Raw genomic sequence first — 23131 nt, 5'->3', positions numbered from 1 at the left:
TTGACATTGGTCAGCAGTGAGGTGTGCAAACTCACCTTGCATTGTGTTGGGGTAGGCAGAGGGGAAAAGATGTGCATGTTACTGGTAGACAGTGAATTGGTAGAACCCAGTTAGAGATCAGAAAGGAAAACTAAAAGTATCCTAAGTACATTGGATTTAAATAAAACACTCCTTAAGACTCTTGGTTAGTGAGAAAAGTATATTCAAAATTTAAAACTGGGACTGGGGTTGTGGCTCAGTGGTGGAGAGCTTGCCTAGCATGTGTGAGGCACTGGGTTCAATTCTCAGCACCACATATAAAAAAATAAAATAAAGGTCCATTGACAACTAAAAATAAATATTCAAAAAGTTTAAGACTGAACAATAATCAGAATACTCAATTATCAAATACAGGAGACATAGCTACAACAGTGCTTAGAAATATTCCATTTTAAACATATTTATCAGGAAACAGAGGTTGAAAACAATGAGTTAAATGTTCAACCCAAGAAGCTGGGAAAAGACCAACATGGCAAACTCAAGCAGGGAAATAATAACAAGTTACAGAAAAATTGAGAAAAGAGAGCATAACACAAGCATTAGGGAAGTTTTATGAAAAGTGGATTTTTAATGGACAAACATCTGGCAAGATAAGAGAAGGTTCAAATAAATGAAATGCAGAACAAAAAAGGAAAATAAATTTGCACAACACAGCTTTAAAATTAAGACAATAATGTTATGAACAGTAATATGTTCGTCTCATTGCCACTTTGACAGATGGAATTAATTTCTGGAAAATGTAAAATAAGAAGAAATAGAAAACATGAATAGGCCAATAAGAGTTAAATAAATTGCAATGTAATCTACTTTTACTACTCTTTCCCCCAAAGGACCCCCAATTGATAGCTAACTAACAGTGATTTATGAGGAGGTGGCATCTTCAGTGAGGGCAGAAGGCGCAGGTTAATATCCGCACTATACAAATAACGGCTGCAAGCCAGTAAGAAAAGACAGAAGTTCCTGTAGAAAAACGGGCAAAGATACAATGACCAATGATTCACAGCATGAGAAATACAAGAGGCAAAAATATCAAAAGAGATGCTTAAATTCATTAATTATATGAGGAGTGCTAATTAAAAATAGCAAAGAGATACTTCTTCATGCTGATCAAGTTGGGAAAAAAGCCTCAGTTTTGGAGAAAGCCAAGGAGTGCCAAGGAGCACTCAACAATGGGAGCTCTCTCCCATTGGATGGGAGTGTGGACTGATGTGATCTAAGGGATAACCTGGCAGGAGTTAGTGAAGCAAAGGAAATGTTTTATCTACGTTTCTTCCCCAGGTCTAGAAGCAGGCAAGGATGAGAATGTTTATCACAGTGTTATTTGAGGTGGACAAATTAGGTGTCAATCATGGAGAATGGAGAAGTCAAATATGATGGATTCAAATGGAGGAACTGCCTGCACCAAAATAAACAAATGATCCAGCAAGAATTGGATGTATATTCAGCAGCAAGGCTAGATCCTAAGAACACAGTTGAAAGAAAAAAGGTTAGGAGCTGTGAAATCTGTAGTGTATCTGTCCACTCACTAGAATTATTCCAGTGTAACATCACATAACCATGAAAAATGCACAGGTGTGTAAACATTTTATCATTGACATGCACTATGAAACATATTCTAGACATCACATGTGGGAAAAGGCAATGGGAATGGGGAGTCAAGATCAAAAAGAATGAATAAGTAAAACAAGAGAAGAGTCTTGTATGTTTTGACTGTGTGCCATGACCTCATGGATCATGGTTAACTCGTTTCCTGCATGTGGTTACATAAAAAGGAGTTGATAAGCCAACCGTGGTTGGGAAATCTTCAGCTTCCAGATCCGTGAAGGTCATCATTACGATTGGGGAGTGTACAACTGCTCATCTTGTGACATGGTGTCTGCATCTACCTAGCACTTAACAGCATCTCAGTGGTCGAGAGACTGCAAATCTAGGATTGTGGACACAGTGTGAATATTCATTCCTTCTGGATTTGCTCTTGCACCTCCACTCTCTTGGCATCCATCACTATCCTTGTTAGCTACAGTAACACACTGGGTTCCATCGGTCCTTTACCAAACTTATGACATGAGCAATCTCATACTGAGTTTTTGTCTTGCTCCATGAATTTTCTCTTTTTGTCAGAATAATTTTTAAAAGAAACTATGACTGTTTTTTTTTCCTGTGAAATAACAGACCATTAGTGTGTTCTCCTCTCAACCCAGATCTTAGGCATCTTCATGTGAGTAAGAATTTCATTTTTAGCTGGTATGCAGGGGAAAGAGAAAGGTTATCATTTTGTTCTCCTAAAAACTGCATTTCAAAAAAGAAAGAGTATTTAAGATGCAGGGACTTGGCATTGGGTCAAATATTGTTTGCATTTGGACTATTGATTTAAACTTCTTGGGTTTGTCTTCCCTTATCCAAGGGGATGCATATAGTTCATAGGATTGTTGAGGGAAAGAAATCATGCATGTTGGAGAGCTAGGCTCGGTGTCTAGCACGCACTATGCAGACACATAAAGGCTGTCACTTTGCTTTTTCTAGTGTTCAAGTGCTGTCAGTCATTGCCCTCCTTGGTATACCAGCAACACCAAGTGATGGAGCACAGGAGGACACTGCAGTTTGTACTGGACTAGAATAAATACTGGAATCAGAAAAAGGATACAGATGTTCCTGAGAGTGGAAGTCAAGGTCTTGGCCTTCCTTCCATCTTCAACAACATTGAGTGTCCAACTTATGGCAGGGAATATTAATTGGTCACCCAATGACTCCTTGGGGACAAAAAACTACTTATTATGTCTCATTCTTAGCATCCATAGAAATCCTGGCATGTGGTGGAGGAAAAAGAATCCTAATCCACAGTTCCTCAATTGCCATATATATATATATATATATATTTGTACCAGATGTTGAACCCAGTGGCACTCAAACCCTGAACCACATTCCCAGCCCTTTTTTTTTTTTTGTATTTTATTTAGAGACAGGATCTCACTGCTGAGGCTGGCTTTGAACTCATGACCCTCCTATCCCAGCCTCCCTAGCCTTTGGGGTTTCAGACATGCACCACAGTGCTCAGTCAAAATTGCCATTTTTAACTGAGGCATGGATTTGATCAAATGGCAAATCCAGGAACTAACCCACTTGTTTTGAATCCCAACCTTGAGAAATTTTTTTTCTTCTTTTTTGGCAGATGCTTGAATTGTGGGAGGGTAGGGGGTGGACTTCTAGCAGCCTCTATTATTGGCCTGTTTTCTCACAACCCATTAACCTCACCAGGGTAAATATTAAGCTGGGACCCAGGGACTTGATGCTCTGTCTTTCATATCTTTCCTGAAACTCTGACTTGCCAGCATTCTTTCATATTTTGGTTTTTCTGCTGGCAACCAATGCCTTGCCTCAGTTTCCTCATCTGAAGAAATGGGGTTAATGACATCTTCCCGCCTATTTGAAGACCACCTCCCAACCCCCAAAAGCTCACACTGCTCACCCACCCCGCCTGTTCGCTTCCTTCCCAAGACAGCCTTGCCTAAGCCTGCTCCTTTCCTGTCTGCCCTCCAGATTGGCAGCATGGCAGTTCCCTGATTTCACTCTCTGCTCTATTCCCAATGCCCAGGACACCACATGGCTCGGTCACATGTCCTCCATAGCTATTTGTGGTCAAATTTATGTGGACATATGTTTTTTTCAAAAAAGGGGTCTCATTCGTGATTTCCCCCATCTATTTTGCTTGTTTAATTTAGTGCATTCTTGTTATGTATAACGAATCGGTTGGGGTCATTTTGACATAACCATACATGCATGCAGTTTCATTCTCTCCCTTTCATTTCCTGGTGCCTCCTCTTTCCCTCCCTTCCTCCCTTCCCCCATTCCCCTTCTTCTGCTTTATTGGTCTTCCTTCTATTTATTTCTCTATTTATTTTTAATTGTGCTTTATAGTTGCACATAAAGGTAGAATTCACTGTGGTTTATTTACACATGCACATAGTACAGTTTGGTCATATTCATTCTGCATTTTCTCCCCTTTCCTGTCCCTCCTTCCTCCCCCTCAATCTCCTTCCTCTCCTCCACTGATCTTCGCTCCGTCTTTATGATATACAATCGTCTCCCCCTTTCCCCCTTTACTTTGCTTTTGTTTCTGCATATGAAAGAAAACATTCCAAGTCTGGCTTATTTCACTTAGCATGATGCTCTCCATTTCCATCCATTTACTGGCAAATACCATAATTTCATTCTTTATGACATGGTAATTATGAAGAATACAAATAATAATAAATGCTGGCCAGGACGTGCGGGAAAAGGTACATTCATAGATTGTCGATGGAACTGCAAATTAGTGTAACCATTCTTGAAGGCAGTAGGGAGACGTCTCAAAACACTAGGAATAGAACCTCCTTATGACTCAGTTATCCCACTCCTTGGCATTTATCCAGAAAAATTAAAATCAGCATGCTACTGTGATATGGCCACATCAATGCTTATAACTCACAACTCACAATAACCAAGTTATGGAACCAGCCCTGGTGCCTGTCAACAGATGAATGGATAAAGAAAATGTGGTCTATATGCACACACAGTGGACATACTTTTAAATAGTATCTTGCGCTTACTGCGTGTTGAATTAGGTGACGAGACTGTACTAAATGTTGAATGTATCCCCTATCCCTGTTACCCATGGACATTCCAGCAGTGGGCCTCTGCCATTCTCTCTTCAGAGCCCCAGTAGTTACGCAGGTAGCTTAAGAACATATGTGTGGATTTCAGTCCAGGTGGCTCTTACCTTTGCTCTGTGGCTGTTGTGCTCAGTGTTCAAAATGTTATCCACATGTGCTTCTCTAAAGACAAATCACAGCAAAGTAGTTCGCGCAATGGTTAATAAAAGGGACCAAAAGGAAATCTAAATTAGAATCCTGATTCTGCTTTACTGGGGGAGGGGGAATTATGCACATAATTATGATCAGCAGGCTCTCTCAGATTTACTCCAATTGGTAGAGAACCTGCCCTCCAGAATTCTGAGAGTCCCAGAAGTGCCAAACCTGTCTAATCACAGGACACAGATGAATCCACACTTTCTGACTTCTTTCCTCCGTTCAGATCAGTTTGCCCAGTGCCAAGTGTCCACCACACCCTCCTGGAACCCTCCCCTTCTGGCAGCCCAGAGCAGGTGACCTGGAGCAGGAGGTGGGCTGCCCTGACCCTCTGCGTCAGGACAACGCCCACTAGGGGGTGTGACTTTGCTTGTTAGGAAGCAGGATACACCTTTGGAACCTGGTCTCCTCCCTAATGCCAGGTTAAAACCCTCAGCTCCACATAAAAGTTGAAAATCTGCCTGTCCCTGCAGCCTGGAGAGAGACACCTCACTTCCCCTGGGAGCCAGTATGTCCGCTGTGGTCCTGGAGACCCGAGGCTTTGGCAGAAAATTCTCTGACTTTGGACAGGTGAGCCAGGATGGGCCTCAGTTACTCAGGTAGGGAAGTTTGGATCCCAAACAGGTCTGAAAAATCCTGGTTTTTCCCAGTTTCAGAAGCTTACCAAGATCTCTGAATTCATTTGAGAACGATGGGAATGTTTAGGAAGTCAATGGATACAGATGGACGGGCAGAAAAATCTTACTCCTGGACTCTAGAGCAGAACTCAGAGGGGATCTGAGACTGTCATAAGGAGGATTGTCATAGACAGTGGGGAGGTTGGAGAGGAGAGGAGGGTTGATGTTAAAATTAGTATTACTGGAGAGACTGCTGAAATTTGGGCTGACTTCTTTTGAATTCCCTGGAGAAAGATTGTCTCTGAAAATAATGTACAGTCTTTGGGACTCAGAAGAACTTAGGGTTGAAGAGGGGTGATGTGAGATGCAGGCAGGTCCTAGAACAGACCTATCCTCCATTTAACTTCTGCATTGCTGGAAGTGGGGACCCTACAACCCTGGGAGGGGGTTAGGGCAGCCATTTGAGCACTGAGAGGATTGAGGACACACTAGTTATCATTACCAATGACGGGAACTAGTAAGGAGGAGGGTTTCAGTAGTGCCCTAGTACAACCTCTGCATCAAAAGCACAGTGTTTTATTTTGCAGAATCTCAAGTTGATTCATTTGAAAACTAGGAATAAAAATATGTCCTAGTGTTAGTATAATAATGAAATAAAATAATGCTTATAAATCTCATTGTATAGTTTCTGAAGCACAGGAAAGTGAGAATGTGTGAACCAGAACCAATTTTGATTTTTCAATAAAATGCAGCTCAAATATTGGCAGGAAGGAGAGATGGCAAGTCAGGCACCAGGCCTGGTGAAGCCCAGTCGGGGCACTGCTGGATGTGGAGTGGGGAGACCTGGGTTCTACAGGTCACTACAGTCACTTGGCTGGGGTGAGGAGACTCAGTTGGATATGTGTAAGATCAAGGTGGGGAGTTTTGGACTAGACTAGTCTTCAGGACTCCCTTCAGCTCTGACGATCTGCAAAAGAGAACACAGTTTATGCCTTCTTAAAGTTCCCAATCCTGATAAGCAGTACACACTGAACATCCCTATGATGCATAAGGCCAACTGGGAAAGGAGCCACCATATTCTCAGGGTGTATAGTAAGTCATGCAACCAGCACCACAACCCTGTAAGACAGGGCTGGCTCATTCATCCACCCTACAAAGACACTTGGAGCACCTGCTGTGTCCCAGGCACAGCAGAGTTTCTGCTCTGGCAAAATTTTATCCTAGCGCAGGAGATAAGCAATAGCAAAATGAACACATGATTTCATACAGAGATGAGTGCTGCGAAGAAAAACAGATCAGAGTAATGGGAGAGAAGACGAGGGACTCAGAATTCACAGTGGTAAACACCAAAGCCAGTGCTGAAACCTAGATCTGACCCCAACAATGGGGCACAGTTCTTTATGATAATGCTTCTGCTCGTACCATACTACAGAGACATACTGCAACAGGAAGGCGGAATCTTGTTTTCAGTAGTCTTACAGTATAGGTCTGTGCGTGCGTGCATTTGTGTGTATCATGAACCTCCTCCATAACTCCCTCAAAGCACTAACATTAAACAGTTAGCATCCCTGGAATATCCTTGCCAAAATGTATTGCTTGTAAATTTGAAATCAGCCCTTTTCCAAAGGGCTGTATATCTGTGACATACACAGACAAAAGGAACATGCTGTGTCTATCCTTGAATGTATTTCTCAATGATCAAAATTCTTTGCATCCTGGTTCCTGGTAAAGTTCTTTCCCCCTGCCCTATTTCTTCCTGTGTAATTTTGGAACTGGTTTACTCGATTTTTTTTTTTTTTAATCTATCTTTAGTCCACTCAGACGTTTGTTGGAAACAAGTAAGAATCAGTTAATGAGCCAATAAAAGTATACCACAGAGGAGTTTTGCTCAAAGGTCTGGGATTGCCTGGATCAAAACAGAAGTATCAAAAGCCCAGACTCCAAATCTACTGAAGGTCACACCATTTCACAAACTTCCAGGAGCTTCCTTTCACTTAAAATCCCTCCTGCGCCAGGTGTGGTGACATTCGCCTGTAATCACAGGGTCTCAAGAGGTTGAGGTAGGAGGACAGGTTCAAGGCCAACCATGGCAACTTAGCAAGAACCTGTCTCAAAATAAAATTAATAAAGGACTAGGGTTCAGAAGTTAGTCTCCCTCTCTCTCTCTCTTTCTCTCTCTCTCTCTCTCTCACACACACACACACACACACACACCTCACACTTTGCAGAGAAGGAGCTATTTTCTCATTTGAAGTCTGCCATTGGAGGCAGAATAAGGGCATTGTGGTTGGTAGACCTGGGTTCGAGTCTATCTCTGCTACCCATTAGCTGGATGACCTTGCCTTGTCCTTGTCTGAGTCTCTTCCTTCATTTGCAAAATAATGCTTCTACCTCAGGATTGACTGAGCCGTGACATGCAAACCCTTTGAACAGCCAAAGATGATGCATGTTATCTGCAAAATGTTCTCAGTAGGGTTCCCAGAGTGGGTACCCAGTCAGGGGCAGGTCCTTGCACTGGCACTAACAACAATAGAGTAGCACCTTAAACCGTGTGGTAAATGCACATTTGCAGACACATTTGAGAAAAGGCATAATTTAAAAACTGACTGTAATGTGCCAGTGGTTTTGAGGTTCTCCATGATTAAAAATCATTGGGAATGGTTTTGAAAACACAGAAGGTCATGGGCAAAATTCTGTTGGAGTGGGATCAAGGCAGACCCGTGAGAGCTGGAGTCACATGATGGTTATGGGAACAGAAAAAGGAGCTAATGTCTAAGGTCATTGCTGGAGAAGATTGCAGTGAACTTGATTGACTGGATGCATGTGAGATCAGGTGGGGGTGGATGCTGAACTCACAGGGATATTGAAGAGTCCACTGCTTTCGTGGAAGGGAGTTTCTGTTGAGGCATATCAGGAATATCCTGTTGGAGATCAACAGGAGAAAGAAAGTTGCCAAGTGAACTGGAAACAGGGAAACCCTTTGTCATGTAAAGGAAACTGGAAAGGATTAAGTGTTCTCTGTAGGAAGGAGAGGAAAATCCGACTCATCTGCACATCCCTGGCAGGGTTTATTTATTTTAATTGTTTTGCTATCAGGGATTGAACCCAGAGGTTCTTAACCACTGAACTACATCCCCAACCCTTTTTATTTTTTTATTTTGAGACTGGATCTTGCTAAGTTGTTTAGGACCTCACTAAGTTGCTGAGGCTGGCTTTGAACTCATGATCGCCTGCATCAGCCTCCCGAGCTGCTGGGATTACAGGTGTGCACCACTGTACCTGACCCCTGGCAGGGTTTCAAAGTGGGAGGGAGGAGTCAGCAGCAGGTTTCCATCATGCACAGTACTCAGGGGTCAAGTCTTTTGGGTTAAGATCCTGGCTTTATTGCTAGCTGCTAACTTAGCCTCTACTTAATCTTGTCCTCAGTAAAAGGGGGAACTTGGTGCATAATCAAACCTAGTCCTAGATTGTTTTCCAAATCAAGTGCTTATTATAATACTGGGGACACTATAAACTTTTTGTAATTTTTAAAATTGATACATGACAATAGGATTCATTTGGATATAATTATAAAAGCATGGAATATAATTTGTTCTAATTTAGTCCACGGTACTTCCCCCTCCCTTCCCTCCTCCCTCCCCTGTCCTCTTCCCTCTACTCTACTGACCTTTATGCTATTTGATTATAGTTTTTAAAAAATTAGTAATAAGTGATACATTACATTTTTTTTAAAAGAAGATAACATTCTGATCCAAATAGGGATGTGTAACAGTTCAGTCTTCTAATTTATTTGAACCCTCCTCTAGTCCCACTTGCTGACAAATTGGGTTCTTCCCCACACCCCTGTTTTGTGTGAACTTCTGGGAAAATCTAAATTTTCTGAATGGAAAGAATTTTGTCCCTCAGGGCCATCCGTATTCATGTAGGGCTATTATCTGAGACACTGATAAGAATCTGTCCAGGGTAGCTTTCTGTCATCGAGATGATGTAACGCCCACTCCATTAACCTTATTAACTTGCTTGCAAAGAGGGTAATTGTTCTGCACATTTTCTCCTTCCTGTGTTTTGGGAACATGCCGTCTATTGATGTGCACACACAGAATTTTACATATTATTTAAAAACTCCGGTAACTGCGTTGGCAAACTCTGAACTGTCAACTCTAATCCCATCTCAGTGTGACATCACATGCATGGAGTATGTGCCAGATCCTTAATATTCTTCGCTAGTTAGTGAAAGTCATCCATCATCTGACAGGTTATTTGTCCACTTTTGTGTATTTTGCAACTCTACTTCAGCAAATGAACACCTCAGATCCCAGCATATGGCAACCAGTTCATTCTTTTTGAGATTTTTTTTTCCTACCAAAGACTGAGTGGTCATTTGTGTGGACTTTACATTTCCATCATTTTTATGTACTTCTCTTAATATTCTATTTAACCATCTCCTTTTTATGTCATTTGAATGGTGTTTGGTCAGGGCTATTAATAAGATGATTTTATAGGTGAGGAATCTAAGAAGGCTAAGTGATTTCCATGTAAGGTATAGCTCATAAATAAAAAAGAGGATTGCAAAACAGGTCTTGGTCTTGAAAACTTGTAAGTTTTCTATTGTTAGTACTTTCCATTCTTTCTGAAGGTGTTCCTGGGATACTTTTTGAACCATATTTTATCACCTCTGAGGATCTTTTGATTTATTATATGAGTGTCTACTAAGTCAGATTGTAGCTCCTAAAAGATGGGAATATTACCTTATTCATCTTTGTATCTCTCAAAGATATAAAGTGAATCATGCTTGACACTTAGTAGGTGCTCATTAAAAGCTGTTGATTCTTGATGACATCAGTGAATAATTAAAACTTCTTATAATTGAAAACTGACCTGAGAGCATCATTGATCATTACATAGACCTTAATTATTTATTTTCCACCTTACCACATATTTCTGTCTAGAATACACGAAGCTCATTGAATTCCAAGGCTTAACAAGAAGAACAAGGTCACATTTACTTCCTCCTTGGTGGTTTCATGGGAATGAATTGCTAAGCAATGAAAAACACTTTAACCGAGTGCATCTAATTCTATAGGAAACGAGCTACATTGAAGACAACTCCATTCAAAATGATGACATATCACTGATATTCTCACTCAAAGAAGAAGTTGGTGCACTGGCCAAAGTTTTGCGCTTATTTGAGGTAAGTGTTTTTTTCATTTTTGTCTTGGATATTAGCATAGCAAAATTTTGAGGTATTTTCTAGTCATATGCAGTGAAAAAAAAAAGATAGGATATGGAAATGAAGACTTGAATTTTAGCTCATGCCCTTACATTAACCAACTGTGCAGCTTTGCTAAATCATGCAATCTCTCTGAGTTCTAGTTTCTACATCCATAATATAGTGCTGATAGTATGTGACTTGTCATTTTCAGCTAGGATTTGAGATGAAATCATGTGCTTTGTAAAATGCCTAGATGCATATTGTATAATGATATATAGGATTATAGTCAAAGACCAGCCCAATACGAAATGAAGACCTATTTATTTCATTCACTAAATTAATATTGATTATGTTCTACATTTAGGTGTGAGATAATAGGAAGACACCATTCTTTCCTCAAACGGCTTAAACCTAATTCTGTTCTTGAAAACAGCTAAAGTTCTTGAAGATACTGGTAGAGGTCTTATGATTAAAGGGTTTCCATGATCAACAAGCTTGGAAAACTTGGGGTTGTATTGTTTTATCTAAGTTATTTCTTGTAGGAATTTTAGAGCCTATAGAATGCTAAAATATTCTAGGTCAGTCTGAATGGAAAATGTGTGTACTGTTTTCCAAGCTTATTACTATGGATTATTAATTTTTAGGACATTTATTAACATGTTGGAAAAGCATTTAGGAAATGCTGACCTGGGCTTTTGCTAGGCATGACTTCCTAACAAAATTCCTCCCAAGTACTTTGCCAAGGTTTTAGCTGGAACTTTTCCTATTGAGGATGCTTTGTTTTGTACCCATTTTTCTACGACATCTCAGCTGACTTACAACTTGGGACAGCACATGGGTTTGATCACACATTCAACAAATCCTTCGTGTATCTGGTTGGGTAAAATGGAACATAGTGTGGAAACCGATGAGTTCTTCATGCTTGGGGAGGGGTGGGAGCTGTTGTAAGGAGAAGCTATCTTTTTTAAGATCTAGCAGAAGTTCTGCGTGCCGTGGAGCAGGGGTAGGGCGTGGGGATGTTTCTCATTGATGGCAGCTCTACAGACATGACCTCATTCAATCTTATTTTTACAGCATGAGGTAGAGGCTATTTCTATCTCTGTATTTCAGAGAAAGAAATTGAAGTTTAGAGAGGTTAAATAACTCACCCAAGGTCACATGGATACTGGAGATGTTATTTGAACCCAGGCGACTCCAAGACCCACATCCTTAACTGCTGTTCAGTACTGCCCCAGACAAGACTGGCTTTATTATTCTCAGATCAGAGTAACATGACAATGCACTTCAAAAAAGCAGAGGACAAATGTGGTCAAGGGAACAAAATGTAAAACTGGTTTATTTCTTCTCCAGCCTCTCCTGTGCTGTCAGGGTAGGTGGCTTTTCTTCACCTTTCTTGGGCACTGTGGCCCCTTAGCTGCTGGACTGACAGTCATTGTCCTATGACTGGTGGGAAAGCTCATCTCCCCTTCCTCTGGGCTGCTGCACCACCCACAGTGACCGGTGACCACCTGAAGATTGCAGCCTCTGGAAGAGAGGCTCATGTGGGGCCAAGTCATGCACCAACCACCTGCCAAATCTATCGACCAGGAGGGTGGCAGAGGAACGTGGCTCTCCCCCTCAACCTTTTGCCACCTGGTGAAGTGACTCTGGTGATGTGGTCAAGTTGGTTGGGGTCCACGGTACAGAGAGCTGGGAACAAGTTCCCAAGACTCCATGCTGGGAAGTGGGGGAGGGGACAGAGGTGGGATTACAGGTGAGCTGAGACTCCATACACCTGGTGCGTGCTTCACTGTCCCGTTGGACTTGGCTTACCAAACAGAAATGCAAAGAGACATTATTAAGAATTTCAAGAGGACTAGAAAGCACCTAGACCCCCAGAGTGAGCGCTGTGGATCTGCGTGTTTTCGTACTCAGGAAACTTGCCCATCTCAGACCTAGACTTCTTGTTCCAGCATCCTTGAACGGATTGCTGTCTTCTCTGCGTGTCCAAAGCACGATTCGCCTCTTAGTACATACATTTCTGTCTGACCCTGAGGATGGTTTCTTCAGGAAGCAATGTCTTTATGTTGTCAGTAGACCAAAATTTTATATACGCTAATTGTTCAATTAAGAACCAAACTACATTTAAATATGAGCAAAGGAGATTAGAATCTTCACTCTTTTACCGAGGATTTTAAGGAGTATTTTTGAGTCAATCCATTTTTACCCTGAGTTTACTGATGAAATTAAATACCAGTGATGGATACATAAATAGACAGAGAATAGACAGATTTCTTACATGGAAGAGTTCTGAATAATTTAAGTCATTACTCCATCCTCAGAGGCAGGATGCAGCTCCCACTTCTAAGGGTGGACTTCACAATGTGACTTCCTCCTAAAGAGGGTGGTAGGGAAGGAAAGAAGAAAAGTTACTTCAGAGTGGAGAAGCATGGTAAACACTCAGCCAGGTGGCCAAGGTTGACCTCATCAAAAAAGAGACCTAATATTAAAACAAAGATTTTCTTAATATTAAAAAAGTCCAACATCTTCGATGCGAAGTCATGCTGGTGGCATGGAGATAACATGGCAAAAGTGGCCCTTCACCCAAGTGCTCTCCCACCCTCAGATTCATAATCCTGTCCAACCACAAGAAAAACAGCAGGCAAACCCCAGGTGAAGGGCATTATACGAAATACCTGACTAGTAGTCCTCAAAATTGTCATTAAAAACAAGGAATGTATAAAAAACTGTCCAAGAGGAAGGCCAAAGAGACTAGAAGACTAGGGGTGCGTGACATCTTGAATGAGGTCCTCAGATGGACAAAGGACATTAGACACAAACTGAAGAAATACGTTTGGCTTTTAGCTTACCATAATGCATTGATGTTAGTCCATTAACTGTAACACACACTGTCCATTAATGAAAGGTGTTAAGAGTGAGAGGAACTGGAACCAGAGTATATGCTGTTTTTTATTTTTATTATTACTTTTTATTTTTTTGCAGAGCTAGGGATGGAACCCAGGGCCTTGCACATACTCCAACCCTGAGCAACACTGACATGTGCCAGTGTATAAATACAATGCCATTCTTTTTTACATTCAAAATTGTTCTAAAAAATGAAACCTATTGAAAGAAGTTAAACCTGGTTATCCAAAGGGTTGGAAAATGTATGACTAAATGACAGCAAGGAAGTTGTGCCAAGAAGAAAGCATACTTTCTGAGCGGCCAAGTCTTCCTTCTTTGCAACTTTTTAGTCCTTGTGTTAGACAGTAAATCACATTTTCTCTTTGAGAGGTTGCCCCTTGGGCTAAAGTCAGAGTTAATAGATTAAATAATAGTAAATGAACAGGATGTTTACAATCTAATAAACAAACTGCAAGTAATTAAGTTACTAGAACTGGATGGAATGCCCCCAGGAGGGAGCGTGTGCACTTGTGCTCTGGGTGAATTCTTTGAAGCATTATCCAAAATCGCAACTACCCAAATCATTGAGAGGTGCTACTATACTTATGTCACAGAGGAGGAAGCAGGTCACTGTACTGGGTGGTTACTGAACGTTTGTTGTTGGTGTATATTGTTTTTTTTTTTTTTTCCAGAATTTAATTCGAAGATACCCTAGAAATTATAGAAGGCAGCATTCCTGTGATACCTTTGTTAACAGTCTGGCAAAATCAGAGTTAAATTAGATGTACATATATGAATTCATCACAATGAATCTCAACCTCGGGTACATCCACAAGACTGGGATCCCAATTAGAATAAGATGTAGTTTATGCTTCTATAATATATCAGAATAGAGTCTTCTGCTGTTTATAACTATAAAGACAAATAAAAATTTAAAAATTATAATCATACAAAGTACTGAGTTAAAGGAGAGAATCCAGTTTTAGTATTTGTGGAACAATATTGTACAATGTCAGGCACATAAGATTCTTGATCTGATCCTTATTTCAGTATTCTTGTTTTATGGATGAGAGCACTGAGATTCTAAGAGGTTGTGTAACCTGCTTGAGATCACACAGCTGATATACAGTGGAGATGAGTTTGAAGCCTGAAACTCAGGTTCCAAACACCATGATCTCTGCACTATACCCCACGACCCTGCCCAACGTGGCTGTCCTTGAACATCTGAATCACCTCTGGAGTTTTTAAATAATGCAAATATCTTAACCCCATTTCCCTTTCTTGTGTCTGTCTCCAGATATTTCTTTCTTTCAAATTAAAAATGCATCAAAGTCAAAGAAGACCACACAGAGTCCCACTGGTCATTACCAACCACTTTTACCATTTCGACCTATTCCCTTTCATTTTTTGTTGTATAATTGTGGATTAAAAAATTACATATGAACATATCATTCCTTAGGATGAAAAATTAGTACATTAAAGATAAAGCTATTATCCTTTCCTCTCTTTCCTCAATCCTGGTCATTTTACAAACTTCCTGGCCAAGAGAACATTCATATGGGTCTAGTATCATTGCTCCCTGTCCTTTAAAACATTAGTTGATGTTGACAGGTGTCATGCTGTGCTCATTGTTCAGTGATCTCTTTGAGTCGGCTCAGGGGAGCAGTCAAAATCATGGGCTGGGATGGGGGGACATGGGAGCAGAGTTGTGGCTTTGAGAGGGTTGCTTGACCTCTCTGTGCTTCAGTTCCTCATCTATAAAATGGGAAAAATAACAGTTGTCTTCTTCATAGAGCAATTCTGAAAATTAGATGACTTAAATCATGTCAAAGCCTTAGAACAGTTACTTTTGAACTAGTCAGTAAGAATGAATATATATGTACATGTATATATTCATTAAATGCAATATTTTGAATGTATGTACATAGTGACACATATACATAATTAATAACTTAATTTTTAAAGCATTGTTCTTAATATGTATGTACTACAATTTATTCATCCCCTTATTTTTGACTTCTACAGGGTTTCCTGTGTTGTGTCATCACAGATAATTCTGTAGTACTTATTTTGTTTATTTATTTGCTTATTTGGGTATGTAATATGCAAATATTTATCTAGAGTAGATACTGAGAAATGGACTTGCTGGTCCTAGGGTATGGGCACTTTTAATTTTATTTACTTTTTTTATAGTTTTATTTTTTTATTTTTATTTTTTTTGATTCATCGTATACAAATGAGTTACAACTTTCGTTTCTCTGGTTTACATGAAGTAGAGTTGCACCATTGGCATAATCATACATGTACATAAGGTAATGATGTTTGTCTCGTTCTATTATTTTTCCTTCCCCCACCTCCTCCCCACCCCTCATTTTCCTCTGTACTATCCATCCTTCCTCCATTCTAGCCTCCCCCAAGCCCCCGTTATGTATCATCATCCACTTATCAGAGAAATCATTCGGCCTTTGGATTTGGGGGATTGGCTTATTTCACTTAGCATGATATTCTCCAACTCCATCCATTTACCTGCAAATGCCATAATTTTATTCTTCTTTATGGCTGAATAATATTCCACTGTGTATGTATACCAGTTTCTTTATCCATTCATCTATTGAAGGGCATCTAGGTTGGTTCCACAATATAGCTATTGTGAATTGAGCTGCTATAAATGTTGTTGTAGCTGCATCACTGTAGTAGGCTGATTTTAAGTCCTTTGGGTATAGGCCAAGGAGTTGGATAGCTGGGTCAAATGGTGGTTCCATTCCAAATTTTCTGAACAATCTCCATACTGCTTTCCAGAGTGACTGTACCAATTTGCAACCCCACCATCAATGTATGAGTGTACCTTTTCCCCCACATCCTTGCCAACAATTATTGTTGCTTGTATTCTTGATAATAGTTATTCTAATTGGGATGAGATAAAATCTTAGGGTAGTTTTGATTTGCATTTCTCTTTTTACTAGAGATGTTGAACATTTTTTCATATAACTAATTGCTTGTAGATCTTCTGTGAAGTGTCTGCTCATTTCCTTAGCCCATTTATTGATTGGGTTATTTGTATTCTTGGTGTAAAGTTTTTTGGGTTCTTTGTAGATTCTGGAGATTAGTGCTCTATCTGAAGTATGAGTGGCAAAGATTTTCTCCTGCTCTGTAGGCTCTCTCTTCACATTGTTGATTGTTTCCTTTGCTGAGAAAAAGCTTTTTAGTTTGAATCTATCCCAATTATTGATTTCTGCTTTTACTTCTTGTGCTTTGGAGTAACATAAACTACTAAGTTGTTACTCAGGTGTACCAATTTCTATTCCCAATAGTTTAATAAGAAAATACTTACATCTCTTTACCTTTAAGACTATATGCTTAACCAGTGGCTCAGGAGACTGAGACTTATGAGTGTCCCACTACATTTGTGTTGACTTAGAGTGACGGGCTCTCAACCATCAATTGCAACCCAGGTGTGAGGCACTGAGACATGGAACAGCACTAGGGTTGAGAATTTATTGTATTAGAAACAAACTGTGTGGATTCAAAACCCAGCTGTGCCACCTCTGAGCTGCATGACCACAGGGAAGCTATTTACCCTCTTGGTGGCTTGGTGTTCTTGTTTTTAATGTGAAGATAACAACAAATCTATGTTATAGGACTGCTATGAAAATTAAATGAATTAATTCACAAAAAGTCATCAGAACAGTATCGGGCACATCACAAGAACTCAAGAAATAAACAAGTTCTAATTATTTCTGTGCACCGTATCTTTAAAGGGACACAGAGCCTCAGGGACTCTTAAGTTCTTAGTCATAGAAAAAATAGTTAAAGGAAGAGTTTTATTTGTCTTGGAAGAAGAAAGACTTGGTGTAGGCAACATGATAGTTCCAATAACAAATTTTAAGGTCGATCATGGAAGGGTCCTAGTTTTTCTCTAACTTCAGAGACAAGGTCAATGATGATAGAGATGATAGGCGACATGTTCCAAATCACTGACAGGCAACATCTCTACAGCACAAGGGTGCTGGAAGGTCTCGATTTCAACATTTCAAAATAGCCAGCAAAAGGCAGGGCAGAATCAAAGCAAATTGTGGCATAAATATGTTATCTTTCCTTAAAGAGATACAAGATAAAAATCTATGCAGCTCCTCCGAGATTGGCAATAGTGAGAAATCTCGCTTGTGGGGAGACTCATCCCTGTGGATTCTTGATAAGTACCACTGGAGAAATTCCATGCTTGGAAGAGTACTATCCCTCAGTGCCCTGTGGCAAGGCAGAGATGCAGCTGGGACCTTTAGCCAATCTTACTTACTGCTCAGAGTGAAAAATGAAAGAGACTCAGTAATTTGAACCTAGATGCTCTGGCCCCTTGGCCTGACTCCACATAGTGGAAACTTTCTTAGTGACGAACTCCTAAGCAGCATACTCTTCAAAGAAAAAGTGAGGTCTGGAATCTGTGGCTGCCTGCCCGGGTTGGCTTCTCTGCCTGAGTGTTCGCCTCTCCTCGGATGATTAGCTCTAAAGTCTAGCATTAGGTTTAGGGTTAGGTTTAGAGTAGGCTAAGGAGAGCGGTAAGAATGAAGGAAAGAAGGACTGTGTAGAGGGAAAAGAGGGGTGGGAGGGGTGGGGGGAGGGGAAAAATAAAATAAACATCATTACCCTATGTAAACGTAAAAAAAAAAAGAAAAAAAAAATAAAGTATTGCTATCTTAAAAAAAAAAAAAGTCACCATCCTGTTAAGGAATCATGTGGTCTGTCAGTGGGCTTCTGGTGTGGTAGGTCTCAGCTGGTAATTGCCTCAGGATACACCAAAATAGAGTGGATATTGATAAAATAAGTATGGATTCCTGTGTTTATGTGTGTTGGGTGGGTGACAGTGAGGACTGAGAAAGCTGTTGTGGTGACTTAAGGCCAGATGATTAGGAATATACCAAAACTCCTACCTGCCAATCTGTGAGCATCCCCCGGCCCTCCATAGATTGTCCTCTCAATTCTTTGCCCATTTTTTTAAACATTTTCCATCACTTGCTATATTTTGAGCCCCTACTAGTTCATGTCTCATGTCTTCTTAGGAAAATAACCTCCTGAGCGTTTTACTGCTTAGTAATGAGCTATAAAATGAGAAGCAGGTTCCTGGGGGAAGTTGCAATAACCAGTTCTCCCTTCCTCCTACAACACTCCAGTAATCACCTTACCATGCATTCTCCAGGGAAGCAGAGATACAGAGCTCTGAGATCTACAGCCATCTCAGAGGTTCTCGGGAATCCTCCATTAGCATCATTTAATTGACGGAGACACAGACTGAACAAGCTGCCCAAGGCTAGACACATAGAAAATTTGCTTTAGAATTGACCTTCACATTCACAGTAGACTGGTCTTTGGGAAACAAAAGGAAAAGGCACAGTCTGTATTAGTCACAGCTACTTACTGAATACTACTCCAGCCCAAAGAACCTATTCCTCCCTTTAGATATTTGATGATCTCACATCGTCTCATTTAGGCATTCAATTAACATCTTTGGAGTATCCGCTGTTATCACACCCTAGATAGGTGATGTGCACGCCAGCATCAGCTAAACAGCCCTACACTGCCCAGAAGAGGTGAAAGACTCTGTATCAACAGGAAGATACCATGTGTATACAGCAGGTGCCCTGAGGAGCTCAAGGTTCCGTGGGCATTCTTCACCCAGATCTGAGGCCAAGGAGGTGGTGGTGGTGGGTTCTTGGAGACATAATGTTTCAGGTGAAACCTGAAAGGGTTGGCCAGGAGAAGGCAGTGGAAGGGAGAAGTAGATTCTAGAATGAAGGAACAGCAGACTTAAGGAGAGAGAAAAAAAAAAAACAAGTGTTTAGTTTGCAGAATTCGCAAATCCTTTACCCTCTGCAGCCTCAGCGTTTCTGGAAGCAGAAGGACCAGCACATACCTGTTTGTTGTTCTCAGGTTTGGACTTTGAGGCCCTACCTGTGATCCCCGGGTCTTGCTGAACAAGGCTGGATTGAAGGTGAATCACGAGAACTGCTTTTACCCCCTGATCTTGGGTCCAGAACATCCACAGGCAGGAAAATGTTTACTGAGAACATTTCTTCTTTAATTAAAATAAGACATTTGAGTTCCACTGGAGAGAAAAAATGTTTTTTATAACCCAGATGACATTTTCACTTGATTTAAATGCCAAAATACAGAAAACGCTATAAAGAGCATCATTAACTCACCTGCTTAAGAAATAAAACTGTAGAGCTGACCAAGTTCCTGGATACCCCTTCCCCAGGCACCTCCCTCCTCAGAGGTAGCTGTTAATCTGAATTCGATACATTATTCTCATGCATCCTTTGATACTTTTGTTTTATAGAGATACCCACCAGCAACCCATGGCACGTAGTTTTGCAAAGTTTTGCTCTTTCTACTTATTGGAATCATAGTGCAATTCCTACTGCCATTTCCTGTTTAGGGGAGGGGAGTGGATGTTGTTTTTGAGGTTTGTCTGTACAGATGTGTGCAGTTCTTGCTTTTCATTCCCCCTTCTCTCTGTTCCATTGTGTGATTACACGTTGTTCACCACTTGATGGGCATTTGGGTTGTTTCCATTTTTTGTCTATATAAACACTGTTGCATTGAATATGTTACACAGGGTTGGTGACTGATTGAGCAGGAGAATCTCTAGTGGAAAATTAACCTTGTTGTTAGCTGTATATATTTGCGACCTAGCAACACAGAGCTTGCTTTCGAAACTTTCACTATGAAGCCAGATCTCAGATTGGGACGGTGTAGAGAGTACGGTGGACCATTGGTGGTGCATGGATTAGACTGGTCATCAGTACCCTCCACTGCAACAGTCCAGAAAAGAAAGTTCTTCTTCCCGAGGCCTTGGGCAGAATCTGGGTTAAGCTGCTACCCTGGCTATCCCCAGGAAGGGTTCCCTCTGAATTGGAGGCCACTCCTAAGACGGGAAAGGAGGATGAGGAAGGCATAATCTCTAACAGAAGGAGAGAGCTGAGTGAAGACAATGTCAAGGGGTGACAGAGGGACCCTCTGAGAGGAAGCTGGAGTAAGATCCTGGAAGAGCCTCCCTGGGGAGAGTCCACTGAAATTCCAGCTTGCGCCTCACAGAGACTCTTCTGGGGTGCAGTGGACGTCTTGGGCTTCGTGTAGAATTTAATTGCACTGCTCAGACTTTTCTGGATAGTTTTGGTTTTCTGATAAACCCTGCAGGTATAATTCCTGGACCTTTGGCCAGCCAGGGCTGATGCAGGTCCTCTCACAAGAGCGATCGGTGAAATATACAAAAGTCCTGCCTGCTCTTCATGACAGTTCTGTGATCTTTGCAATGATCATGTATCTCCCCAAACATGGTAGTATCCTCTGGACTGTTTCTGCCTCATCCCCCTAAAGTCTATTCTTAAAACAGCTGCAGGGGTGCTCCTGTTAAAAGATGAGTCAAATCATCTCTCTTCTGCCTCCCATAGCTTCTTTTATCACATAGAGTAAAAGCCAAAGGTCAAAGTAATGGCCAATATGGCCTTCCAAGGTCTATCCTGGTCACTTCTCTGCCTCTTGTCTGGTTACCTTCCATCCTGCTCAGTCTTTCCCCAGTCATACTGGCTTCCTTTGTGGTCCTCAGTTATATTGTCTACCCCAGGACCCTTGCACTTGCTGTTCCCTGAGGTTTGTTCCCACATGAACATCAGGTTTATGCTTAGATATTCCTTGTGTATATGCATTTGAATCCAATCCCTCTTTCCTACTCTACTTTTCCCTATTGTGCTGACCACCATCTGGGGACTGTATTTTGCTTATTTTCAATAGCTATTGTTTATTTCTTCCTTGGACAATCTGAGCACCATGAGAGCAGGAATTTTTTTTTTTCCTACTATGTTCACTTGCTGGCACCAGCACCGAGAACAGTGTTGGGGAGGTGCTCAGGGGAATGAATTATTTAAGCTCTGATGTGTTCACTGGAGACCAGTGGCTGGGAACATTCTTTGTAGATGTCTTTGCTGTTGACTCCAGAAACCTCCAAAAAAGGCCGAGATATCACTTAGTTGATGCCAAGTTTCATGGTAGCCCAAGGAATTCGCTCCTTCCACTCTGGTCTCATCTCAAAATGGGCTCATCTTTTCCCTCTCTTTTCTGAAGTCTGCTCTCAGAGAAATACCTGAGAAACCTTTAAGGGCACAAAAGGTATTAAAGATAAAATGACCTAAAATATCCTGTGTCCCACCTACCAGGGAAATGTGTGTCTATACCAAGGTGAGGAGGAAGAATATGGTGGGAATTGACAGCATGTTTAAGAGTCCAGCTGAGCCTCACATGCACAAGGCCCTGGGTTCAATCCCCAGCACTGCAAAAAAAAAAAAAAAAAAAAAAAAAAAAAAAGAGTCCAGCTGAAATGGTACGAGGTGTGTTTTTACCTTTTAATTTTCACGCATTAAGCTGCCAGGAAAAATAATGTTATCTTTATTTTAAACACAAGCAAAAATTCCAGAATGGTCTATTAGCATATCCAGGGGCAGTGAGCAGCAGAATGAGAATTCAATCGCCCACCGGTTCTGAAACCCACTCACCTTACAGGACACACATCACCTTTCCTCATAGAATCAGATGCAGGAAGAGCTGAAGGGGACCTGGGCAGGAGGCCAGTTTAGACCCCATTCCAGGGCAGAGTGAATAACAAGGTAGCAAATTTTTCAATATAGCGAAAGGAGAGGAATTTAAATGTTGTGATACATATTTGAAGCATGGATATGTTAACCTCACCCCATCATTCCACAGTGAACACAGATATCCAAACATCACGTGGAACCCCATCAATATATGCAGTTGTTTGTCAATATAATAAAGCACAAAATGGAACTTAAAGGATCCCCAAAAGCAAGACAATGCACTGGCATTGTGAATTCCATAATTTTATTCACTTGCTTCCATTGCCTCTTGAAAATGTGTCCTCCAAGGTGGGGAAAGAGAGGGGCTTCTGGTTCATTCTTTCTAAAATAGATAATTCATCTCGGTTGCCCTACACATTCTGTTCCAGAGTCCTAATTAATCAAGGTTTTACACTACTTATGTGTATGAAGAAATTAACTTCTGAACAAATCATGAACTTGGTTTTTAAAAGTTTAACACTAACCCTTTTTGCCCTTCCCTACCTGACCTCTTGGAGTAAGATCAATCATGGTGAGTGTGGGTGGGTCAGTATGGAGAGGTACAAAAGGCTCCTGTTTAATAACGAAAATTCATTTATAAAATTATGATCCTAACTAGGCTCGGAAATTAATTTCTAAAACCTCTCTTAGCAATCAAAATTATTTGTTTCTAAGGATCTATACTGATAAGCAGAAACACACCCCAATAAAGAAATTGACTGGTAAACAGAAGGGTTAATTATTAACAGATTGATTCAAATGCGAAAGAAATAAAGACTCCAACTGGATGTTCAGTGCATTCTGAACCAGGAACTTCTCTCATGTAAGACTTTGGCCAAAAAGTAGAATATTCTCATGATGTCACCATAAACAATTTGATGCTTTTCACCCAAGTTTTCTTTTTCTTTTTCTTCT

General features: G+C 40.8%; 1 protein-coding gene across 1 annotated transcript in view; it reads left to right on the top strand.

The window, feature by feature from the left end:
- The first annotated feature begins 5295 nt into the window (after positions 1-5295).
- Pah (phenylalanine hydroxylase) overlaps positions 5296-23131 on the top strand; it is a 68607-nt gene continuing 50771 nt past the window's right edge. Inside the window, exons 1-2 of the mRNA XM_047548521.1 lie at positions 5296-5453; positions 10584-10691. Of these exons, the coding sequence (XP_047404477.1) occupies positions 5394-5453; positions 10584-10691 (168 nt within the window). The 5' untranslated portion in view covers positions 5296-5393. The remainder of the gene's footprint in view (positions 5454-10583; positions 10692-23131) is intronic.

This window comes from Sciurus carolinensis, chromosome 4 (genome assembly GCF_902686445.1).
Source record: "Sciurus carolinensis chromosome 4, mSciCar1.2, whole genome shotgun sequence".
In the NCBI taxonomy this organism is placed as follows: Eukaryota; Metazoa; Chordata; class Mammalia; order Rodentia; family Sciuridae; genus Sciurus; species Sciurus carolinensis.
Note: the sequence above shows the minus strand (reverse complement) of the source record. Positions and strands in the feature narration are given on the sequence as shown.